Below are 12,500 nucleotides of genomic sequence, written 5' to 3' on the forward strand. Positions count from 1 at the left end.
TATATATACAATCACTTCAAGAGAATAAAAACAAACAAGAATCATGTAATAATAATTTTAAAATTTATAATATATACATATATATATATATATATATATATATATAATATATATTCAAAACAAAAAAAATTAAAATCATGAATACATGTTAATATATATATACTATTCCATATTTTACAATATTCTACCTCTCCTTTTATTTTATTTAAAAAGAAAGAAATAAAAAAGGAAAATTTTTAATTAAATATTAAAATTTTAAAATTATTAAAAAGTATAATTTTGAATAGTAATTTATATATATTTAAAGTAAAAATTTATTTCTTACAAAATTGAAATATATATATATATTATGCATATATATATTATATTATATATTTATAGTCATATCACTTAAAAAAAAAAAAAAATTATTCTTTCGGATATTTATTATATATACATATATATATATATATATATATTTTATTTATATATGTTCTCTTTATACATTTACATATATTTATACAACACTATTAATAATCATTCAAAAGATACTGTTGTTTCACATGATAAAAGATGTTTTATTTTTCTTATATTAAATATAAATAATTATTAAAAAAAAAAAAAAAAAAAAAAAAGAAAAGAAAGAAAGAAAGAAAAAGAATATATGAAAAATATATTATTATGATATATATATATATATATATTATCGTATTAATTTAAATTTCTTTGATTCTTTTAAGATTTATAGGAATTTTAAATCTTCTATATATGAGAATAAAACAATTTTTAAATAATATATAATAAATATATAAAATATTATTTATTTATTTGTTTATTCTTTTTAATTTTTATTTTTTATTTTATTTTTTCCCTATATTATATCATAGTTTCATTATTTAGCACAAAGAAACCATGTTTTTCCCTAAACTTTCGTTTTCTATATAAATAAAGTAAAAATTATAACATCATACAAAAATAATATTTATATAACGATGACAAAAGGAAATACAATATTGATAGATGATATTAATACGACTTTTATAAAAGATGAAGAAGAAAAAAAAGAAATGATCCAAACAAATGACGGTTCAAGTTCATCAACACCATTTTCTTTTAATGAACCTAACAAATTAAGTAATAAAGAAAAAAAGAAATTAGAATATCAAAAAAGACTACAAAAAAAAAAAGAAAAACAACTCAAAAAAGTTCAGAAACTAATTATAAAAACACAATCAGGATCGTTAAGTTATTTGAAGAATAATATTGCTAGTTCGTCCGTATTTAATAAATTAGTAGATCAAAAAAAGGAACAGAACAAAAATAATGTTGTAAATTTAAACAATAATGATATAAATGTAAAAACTAATGACCTAAATATCAATAGTGATAATATAAATACTACAAATGATATATATAATAATAGTAATAATAAAAAGAAGAAAAAAAAAAATAAAATTAAAAATATAAATAAGAATAAAGCAGACAATTCTTCTGAATCGTCACATGAAGAACAAAAAGGAAAAAGTGATTTGTACTCTGCCCTAGAAAATATATCAAAAAAAAAACTCATCAAAAAATTAAAAAATAAAAATAAACATGAGAAGGAAATTGAAAAAAAAAAGCTATTCAAGAAAATACAAGAATTCAAATTAAATAATACAGAACAAAAAAATTTAATGATACCATTTGATATAAAAGCGGTACCAAAAAGTACAGAACATTTAGATAAACTTCTAAAAACATACGAAGAATTAAATATTGAATTACCACATTATTTAAACATAATCAAAAAGAAGATAGAGAAAAAAAGGAAACGATTTCTTGACAAAATTGAATACCTAAAGGAAGAACAAAATGTACAACTAACCGAAAGTATTAAAAGTGAAGAAGTAGATGGTGATGTAAAAAAAAAAAATAAAATTAATAGTCCTAAACAAGAGTCAGAAAGTTATATAGAAACAAATAGTATCAATGAAACGTATACGGATCAATGTAATATTATTTTAAAATCAGAATCTAGTGATGAGGACTATAACAAAATGAACCCTCATGGTTCTTACGATGACAGTGACATGGATCATGAGAATATTTCCTCATATCACAACAGTACAAAGGAAAAAGAAAATGATCTAAATAATAACAACAACAACAATAATAATAATAATAATAATAATAATGCATATAATAAGTATAAAAGAGAAGTGTGTTATAAAAATGTACAGGTGAACCGAAAAGAACATATTGATAAAGTTAGGGCATCTCTTCCAGTACTAGATTATGAACAAGAACTTATAGAAGCTGTCTTAAATTATGATGTAGTTTTTGTTAATGGAGATACTGGTTGTGGTAAATCAACCCAAGTACCTCAATTTTTATATGAATATGGTTTTACATCAAATAATTATTTTATTGGTATTACTCAACCAAGAAAAATAGCTGTAAAAAGTATTTGTAATAGATTAAACGATGAACTAAATGAAGAAATATGTGGTTATCAAATTAGGTTTGAAAAATCGTATTTTTTAAAACATAGTAAAATTAAAGTTATGACAGAAGGAATTTTATTGAAAGAAATTATGAGCGATTTTATTTTATCAAAATATAGTGTTATCATTCTTGATGAAGCACATGAAAGAAGTATAAATATGGATATAATTCTAGGAATTTTGTCAATAATTTGTAGGATTAGAAACGATAATTATCATAATTTTAAATCAGATATTATTCCTATAAAAATTATAATAATGTCTGCAACTATTAATGATAATAATCTTTTTAAAAATAAAATTTTCCAAAATTTTACTACTGTAAATATTCCAACACAAAAGGTACCCGTTGTAGATCACTTCCTTTCCTATACACCCAAAGATTATGTTGAAGAAGCAAAAAGAAAAATTATTCAGATACATAAAAAACTTCCACAGGGAAGTATTTTAGTTTTCTTAACAAGCCAAGAAGAAATATATCGTCTCTATAATATGTTATCAAATTTAAAAATAACTAATTCGGAGTTCGACCAACAAGGGGAAAACAAAATTATGGATGAAGTCAATTTTGACATATTTGATTTAAGTGAAGGAGAGCAAAATAAGAATGAAAAGGTCAGTTTGTTTTTTAGAGAAACAGATGAAAAGGAAGAGAAGAAAATTTTGTTTGACGTATCGGAGGAAGAGAATAGTGTGCAAAGTGATTATATAAAGGAAGGAGATATAAATGAAAGTGATATAAAGGATAGCCATATAAAAGAAAGCGATATAAAGGATAGCCATATAAAAGAAAATGATATAAAGGATAGCCATATAAAAGAAAATGATAATGATGTATATGATAAAGAACCAGATGATGACAACCATATGGATGATGACAACCATATGGATGATGACAACCATATGGATGATGACAACAATATGGATGATGACAACCATATGGATGATGACAACAATATGGATGATGACAACAATATGGATGATGACAACCATATGGATGATGAACCAAAAAATAATATAAATACATACGAATTAAATAATAATAGAAAAAAACAATCAAGCATATGGAAAGGAAGCGATGGTTCAGGTACCCTAAAAATTTTTAAACTTTATTCAAAATTACCAATGAAAGATCAAATGGAATTATTTCATAACCCGAAAGAAAATGAACGTATATGTATTTTAAGTACAAATATTGCTGAAACATCACTTACATTACCAAATATACGCTATGTAATTGATTGTGGTAAAGAAAAAAGAAAAATATATTCTAATTTGAATGATTATTCTTATTATATTATTGATAATATTAGTAAATGCTCAGCTATACAAAGAAAAGGTAGAGCTGGTAGAATTTTATATTTATTAAAAAAGAATAAAAAGAATAAAAAAAAAATGGAAAATGAAAAAGGACATGTATATAAATTATATTCATCTAATTATTATAACTATTTTTTTAAAAATGATAATGATTATCCAATATTAAATTATCCTCTTGATTCATTAATATTATATTTATTAAGTTTTAATATAAAAAATGTTGAGAATTTCCCTTTTATTAATAAACCGGATAAATCCAAATTTATTGAAGCAAAAAAAAGATTAATATATCTTAATTGTATTCATTTTGTATATAAAGATATTGAATTCCTTTTTAAACAAATTGATCAAAAAAGATGTTTAAAAAGTAGTATAGAAAATCACATAAAAAAATTTAATCCATATAATAAAAAAGCAGGAATAACATTAACAGGAAGTTTTATATTATTATTACCAATAAGTACCAGATATGCTAAAATATTAACAGATGTCTGCTTAAAATCATTAGCTATGAAACAACCTAATACCATACCTCTAGCAGCATTATTAGTATCCTGTTTATACCTTGAATCCATTTTTTCATATGATTATAAACTTAAAATGAAATATACAAAAAAAAAAGTAAAGAAAGATAAAAATGTAAATATGACATTTCATCAGAATAAAGAACAAAACAAACAAAAAAATCATAACAACTTGATAAACTTATTTTTAGTAAACAAAAAAAAGCAAAAACATACATATACATCTAGCGATGATGATGATAATAATACTTTGTCAAGTTCAAATAATGATATGTCTGAAGAACATATACATCATATTAAAAATAACATCAATGTTGATGTACTAGAAAATTTTAAAGAACAATTTGATAATGATATACTTTTTTATTTAAATATTTGTACAAAATTTTATTTTTCAAAGGACAGAAATGCAACTTGTCAAATTATGCATCTTGATAAAAAAAAAATGAATGAATTGTTAAAATTATCAAATCATCTAATCAAAATTATAAATTATAAATTAAATACAAATATTTCTTTAGACATGTTACAAGAAAATATTTCGGATATCTCCAAAAATATTATTCATTATGCAGTTATACAAGGATTCATTGATCATCTAGCAATCCGTTCAGATCTTGTTCATAATCAATATACAAGAAATCAAAATATTACATATAATAGTAAAAAAGCATATATAACACAAAATATGAACATGCCCATATATATAAATTCAAGCTCTGTATTATATCAAAACAGGTAAAAGTTTGAAACATATTATGTAGACATATATATATATATATATAAACATATGATTATATATATATATATATATATATATATATATATATATATATATATAATTGTATTCACATGTGCTTTTATATACATATAAATTCAACTATACACATTTATGTACATATTTATTCCCCTTTTAGACCGTATCCTAAATACATCCTGTACAACTACATTACGAAAAACAGAAACTCCTATGTTATGTTTGACTGCTTGAAAATTGACGATTCAGAATTAGGAAATATCACAAATGTTTGTATCTTTATAAATGAATATGAAAAAATCCCTCCAGCAAAATATGATAAAGATAATGATAAAATTATAGTGTATGTAAAACCATTATATCTACCTTCATCGCATTACTTATCCATAACAGATAAAGAATTAAATGAAAAAGATTTGCTTTTTTATAATTATTTTGCATTATTTTTATTAGATGGATCCATGTTTTTAAAAATGACAAAATTCCAAATGTATTATTCACATACGACCTACGATATAATTAATTCGGCGCAAGAAAATATTAAAAACTTTATTGAAGCCTTAAAAAACGCCCAAATAAATAATAGGTATTAAAATGAAAACATATACATGCATGAATAAATAAATAAATAAATATATATATATATATATATTATTCCTTTCATATCATGTTATTTTATTTTTAATTTTCCTTTTAGATCTTCCTTAATAGCCAAGTGGAAGGAGGATAGAGACTTTCTTAAGAACGAATTTTTATCGTTGGTTGCAAAAAAATTTAATAAAAATCAAAATGATTTTTTTAATAATATTTGGCCACCCTTGGATTAATATCACATGTTCACATATTATATTAGATCAATAATTTATTCATCTTCGAATTTTTTTTTTTTTGTTCATATGTATATATATATATATATATATATATATATATATATATCCATATTTATATTTACATTTATATTTATATTTTTGTTCCTCACTACAGTGTATATACTTTTACAGAATATATTAAGACACATTATTAATTATTTAAAAAAATTTATTTTTATAAATAAACAACATTAAATAAATACATTCTATTTGTATATATTATTGAAGATATACATTATTACATTTTATTTTTTATGCTATAAATTTTAATTTATTTTTTTTTTTCTAATTTTGGTTTTCAGGGTTACTCTTATAAAAATAAAAAAAAAAAAAAAAAAAAAAAAAAAAATAAATGATAATAATGATAAATAAATAAATGAATATAAATATATATGTATAAAAATAAATAAATATAAAAAATATATAAATATATAAATATATATATATTTTTTTAAAAAGATAAAGAGCTCTAAAATATAAATGAATTTCATCCCTATAATTTTAAAAATAAAAAATTTTAAAAAGAAATTTATTTTTCATTTGTTGGTGGTAATGAGAAAACGGCATCTCTCCTAGTAATTTTTTTATAAACAGCAGCAAAACTAATAAGTTTCTCTTCAATGTTATCTCTTTGTCTTTCTTTAGAGTCTAACATAATTTTAAAAACTCTTTTTCCGTCTGCTTTCATGCTAATTCTACAAAAAATAAAAAAAATAAGGAAAACACATACACATAAATATATTTATATTTATATTTATAGACACACGTATATTTTTCATATATATATTAAAAGGAAAAAATAATAAAAATTTATATATATATATATATATATATATATATATATTGATTAACATATAAAATTATAATAATACAATAAAAACATATATATGTACAAGTATAAATGCACCTTAAAATATACTCTATTAATTTATTATTTTTTTATTTATTTATTTATTTATTTATTTTTATTTTCTTTTTATTTTTGTTATTACCTCTTTCCAATAATTTCACTTGGAGATACAATATCTTCAAGGATTGAATCATATACACTCGTTAAAGTTCTTGATCTTGGGATAATTTTGAAAGATTTATTTTTTTGTTTTCCTTTTAATATAGTTCTTTTTGCAACTAACACAACATATTTCTTCGTTTTTTTTTCTAATTCATTAATTAATTTTCTTTGAATTTTTCTTACATAGGTTGTATAAATTTTGTAAGGAATATAAATTAAAATAGTTTTCTTTTTTAATTTTTCTACTTCTATTAAATCACATGATAATAATTTTATTTCTTTAGCATCTGTTTTTATATCCGAAGAACTAGATAATTCAATGTCTAACAAACATTGTGCTATTTCTTTTTCTAAATCGCTTGGGTTACTTTTCAATACTCTCTTTTGAACAGCATCCATTTTTTCCCTTATCTATATAATCAATTTTTCTACTTTTTAAATAAAAATAAAAATTAATTTCTTAATAAATCCTATTAAAACTGTAAAATAATATATATTCACATAATATATATATATATATATATATATAAATATATAATTCTTTTTATTTTTATTGATTTTAAATTTACATATATATATATATATATAAATAATATTACATATAATAAAATAATATGGAAAATATAAATTATTATATATAAATATGAAATGTTTATAAATAATTATATATATATATATATATATATATATATACATATTTTTTTTTTTTTTTTTTTTCCTTTATATTTTCTTATTTTTATTTTATTTATTTTTTATTTCCCTTCTTCTTATTCTTATCCTTACCTTAATTAATCTTATATATTTTGCTACTTTCTTTTTTTTTTTTTTTTCTTATTATTTTTTTATTTATTTATTTTTTTTTTTATAGGAATGAACAAAAATTATTTCGATTTTTATATTTAACAAAATATATTTATTTATAAACAAAAACGAAGTTATAAGTCATCACAAAATAAAATTTACAAATAATTTTTTTTTTTTTTTTTTCCTTTTTGATTATAATTAAATTTTAAATTTATATATATAAAAAATAAACGTAATCTTAATTTTATATACATATATGCATATATTTATTATATATATAATATTATATTATAAATAAATGTGGGATATGAATATAAAAATATTTTAAAAATTATTTTTTTTTAAAATTTTACATACATACATACATATATTATATATATATATAATATATTATATGAAGCATTTATAATATATATATAAAATGTTGTGTTGAAATTTTTTATTAAAATATATGTAAGAAAAAAAATTTAGAATTGAATCAATTTATAAATATATATATATATAATAATATAATACAATATACATATTATTTATATATATATATATATGTATGTATTATATATATTACATATATATATAAATGTATTATATATAGAGATATCTTTTTAAGGTGCTTATAAAAATAGTTTCTTCATTCCTTAGATAATAAATATTATTATCATAATACATTAATTTTGAAACATATATAAAAATAAAGAATTATATAGTATTTATTTCATGTTGAATATTATTATACGTATATAATATAATATATATATATATATATATATTTTTCTTTTTATATATATCTCTTAGTAATAAGAACAGCCTCAAGTTAAAAATATATACCCTATTTTTGTAGCACACCACTTAAGGCTCTAATTTTTTTTCCTTCAAAAAAAAAAATAAAATAATAAAATAAAATAAATAAATAAATAAATAATTATACATATAAATATATAATGTGAAAAAATTTTAATATATATATGAATAATTTATTTTAATATAAAATATAATATTATAAAAAAAAAAAAAAAAAAAAAAAAAAAAAAATTTAAATTAAAAAAAATGTATATGTAAAGTAAATATATATTATAATATATATATATAATATTTATATACAAATATCTTAAAGGAAAAAAAAAAAAAGTGTTTTTTATTTTCTAATTTAAAATATATATAAATGCATTTATATTTATATAGGTAAAAAATTCATTTTAATATTTAATTATAAATTATAAAAGGAACAAAGAAATTATGTATTTTTTAATAATATTATATGTATATAATATATATATATATAATATATATATTTATACTTATATATTCTGATGTCCATAAAATTAATTTTTATTGAGAAAAATAAAATATATATATTATTTGAAAAAAAATAAAAACAGTCAAATGAAAACTTATATATATTTTATATATGTAGTTATAATAAGTGAGCTTTTTTTTTAAACAAAGTTGTATAAAGCATACAAATACATACACATACGTATACACAAAAATTGTATGACTTTTCACATATTCAAGTAATATTTAAGAATTTCTATGTAATAAAGTATTAATAAAAATTTTATACATGTATGTAATAACAATGGTGAACATAAAAGGAAAATATAAATAAATGGAGGCTGGCTATATGGGAACATTTTTTTTTTTTCTCTTAACATTTACAAAAATAAAGATAAATCCTACTATATATGTATATATATATATATGTATATAATTTCAAAATAAATTGGAAAATAAAAATAATAACATAATTTTAATAATTTGTAATTAAACAATATTAAAATAGATAACCATAATATATTTCATCATTTCAATTAAAATTAATTTTTATTATTATTATTATTTTTTTTTTTTTTCTTACAAAATGATTATATATATTAAAATGTATATATTATGTGGTTTTATAAAACATAGTTCAAAAACGTATACATGTGGTCTTTTAACATGAAAAAATATACACCAGTTGTAAGTTTATATATATATATATATATATTTTTGTAATATATAAGAAAGTGTAAAAAATTTATATCCAATGATAATATATGTTTTTCTTTAATACCTATACCACCATTTTTCGATTTTAATTTTGTTAAAATTTTCCCTTCATCCACCTTTTATTTTTATAAATAAAGAAAATAATACTATATCTACAACAACAAAATTGCATATATATGTATATATATATATATATATATATACATATGTAGATATATTTATTTATTTATTTATTTATTTATTTATTTATTTATTATTTCCCTTTTTATATTTCTTGAATGACGTCAAAATGACTATTCACAATTTAACCTACCTCATTTTAAACACTCATATTTTAAAATTGTAATGATTTTCTTCTTTTTATTTTTTTTTTTTTTTCCCATACATATTAAGCGTTACATTATAACACTGCTGAAAAATATATATATTTATATATATATATGTTACAATTTATGCCTTTTAAGGAATTTTAAATTTTACATCAAATTTGTTAAACATAAATAATATACAATCAATATTTGGTGTACAAAATATGTATGTTTTTTTTTTTTTTTTTTTTTTTTTTAAATGTAAATAGGCTTAATATATGAGGAGAAAAAAAAAAAAAAATTCTTTAGGATCATTAAATGGTCACATTTTTTAAATTAATAAATATAATGACAAATAATTGATTAATTTTTCTTGTGATAATATATTTATTTGTAGATATTATATATACATTTACATATTAAGGGATTTACAATCTTTTGAACAACTTAAGGTTGAAAAATAAAATAAATAAATAAATAAATATATATATATATATATATATATATATATTTATATTTATATATACACCTTTGTACGTGCCTACAATAAATACAAAACATGTAACAATAAGGGGAATATATGAATATATAAAAATGTTAAAAAATATTTACCCTATACCTTTATGTTAGTTTTATTTTTTATTATTTTTTTTTTTTTTTTTTTGTTGTCCTCTTTTAAATGAAATTTTCGCTAGTTAAAAAAATCGTTTACTCAAAAAATCCTATCACAAATTATCGAATTTTATATTTGAAGAATAAAAATGTAAATTTTTTTTTTCGTTTCTCTTCATCGTCCGTTTGTATACCTAAAAGGGTAGGGTTTATGAAACCGTCGTTCAAATTAAATAGGAAGGCTCAGAAATATATTGTTAATGTTCAGTGGTTAAAAAGTAATGATACTAAAAAATTAGAAGAATTGTGTAAAAAAATAAAAAAAGATGCACATACATTTGATAGTTATGAACTTATTGATTTAATATATTATCTAAGTAAACATTCGAATAAAAATGTATATTTAACTATTGAACCTTTATTATTTCATTTTTTTCTTAAATATAATAAAAATAGTCATACAATAAATTTAAATGGAATATCAATTCATAGGTTATTAAGAGTACTTACAGATTATCAAGATATTGTATATAGAGAATGGATATATTCAATCTCTGAAATAATATCAAGAAAACATGCACACATTTCTATGAGAGATATACAACTTATATTAGATGATTTGGCCTTATTTTACGATTTTGAAATACATAAACAAATTATACCTTTTTATAAAACCATAACTAATCGAATTAATGAACTTGAAATAAAACGATTACCTTTTCTAATACATGTCATTGGACGTATAGGGTGTAATGATAATAAATTATTATATGTACTTTTTAATACTTTAAAAAACAATATTTTTAAAAATGAATTATATAGATCCGATTTTTCAGGACTCATGTTAAGAGGATTAGCAAATCTTAAAATTGTACCACAAACAAATTTATTATACCAATTATATAAACCTATAAAAGATAATATTAATTGTACAAATATTAAATATATATCTTGGTGTGCTGATGGATTTTCTAGACTTAACTTCTTCTATCCATTACCTCTCCTTGTAAATCAAATACTCAAAATGAAAGACAAAATATCTCACCTAGAACTCAATGATTTTTCATCAATATTAAACTGCATACAATCATATATATTAATCAAACATAATAAGAACACAAAAACAAAAATGGAAAAGCAAATTTGTAAAAGTTATCAAGAAAACATAAATTCTGTAGATAACAAACATTTACTCTATTCAAATATATATGAGCAAAATATTATGCAAAACCATTCGAATTCAAAAACAACATATTCTAACATATCGAAACAAAAAAGTGAGCACATTGAAATATATGATCAAAAAGATGATAAGATAAATAATCATATGTATTATAATAATGTATATTATACCTCAAAACAAAACTTTAACAACAACTCAAATATACAAAATAATAATAACCATATGTTTAATAGTTCTAATCTATATGATAAAAATATACAATCAACTAATAAAAATCTCATTTTAGAGGAACAAAAAAAAAAAAAAAAAAAAAATGATGATGATTCTTTTCAAAATTATAAATATTCAAATAATGATACAGATATGGATTTTTCCATATCTATTGAACAATTATATGATATTTATATAAAATTGGAAAATCTAATTTTAGAAAAGATAAGTGAAAGTATATACAATAGTACACCTCCATATAGAGTTATTATGTTCGAATTAATGACCAGATTGTTTCGATTTTATACAAAACCAATAGACCTTATTATTACTATGAATACACATAGATATGACACACCTATATTGTTAAAACATTCAAATAGCTTACAACTTATCTTATCAAATCAACAAAATAGATTAATGAGCAATTCTAACTTATCTTTT

At 19.0% G+C, this 12,500-nt stretch overlaps 3 protein-coding genes across 3 annotated transcripts in view; 2 read left to right on the forward strand and 1 right to left on the reverse strand.

The window, feature by feature from the left end:
- Positions 1 to 971: 971 nt before the first annotated feature.
- Positions 972 to 5,893, forward strand: PRSY57_1301700 (DEAD/DEAH box ATP-dependent RNA helicase, putative; the record flags this gene model as incomplete). The annotated part of the gene is made up of 3 exons (XM_012908954.2): positions 972 to 5,047; positions 5,227 to 5,652; positions 5,764 to 5,893. The coding sequence occupies 3 exons, from the start codon at positions 972 to 974 to the stop codon at positions 5,891 to 5,893; spliced, it is 4,632 nt and encodes a 1,543-aa protein (XP_012764408.2).
- A 571-nt stretch (positions 5,894 to 6,464) lies between these two features.
- On the reverse strand, positions 6,465 to 7,346 carry PRSY57_1301800 (40S ribosomal protein S7, putative; the record flags this gene model as incomplete). The annotated part of the gene is made up of 2 exons (XM_012908955.2): positions 6,465 to 6,630; positions 6,928 to 7,346. The coding sequence occupies 2 exons, from the start codon at positions 7,344 to 7,346 to the stop codon at positions 6,465 to 6,467; spliced, it is 585 nt and encodes a 194-aa protein (XP_012764409.1).
- A 3,384-nt stretch (positions 7,347 to 10,730) lies between these two features.
- Positions 10,731 to 12,500, forward strand: part of PRSY57_1301900 (hypothetical protein) — a gene marked incomplete at both ends in the record, with an annotated part of 2,412 nt that continues 642 nt past the window's right edge. Inside the window, one exon of the mRNA XM_012908956.2 lies at positions 10,731 to 12,500. This exon is cut by the window's right edge and continues 642 nt beyond it. Within this exon, the coding sequence (XP_012764410.2) occupies positions 10,731 to 12,500 (1,770 nt within the window).

This window comes from Plasmodium reichenowi, chromosome 13 (genome assembly GCF_001601855.1).
Source record: "Plasmodium reichenowi strain SY57 chromosome 13, whole genome shotgun sequence".
Taxonomy (NCBI): Eukaryota; Apicomplexa; class Aconoidasida; order Haemosporida; family Plasmodiidae; genus Plasmodium; species Plasmodium reichenowi.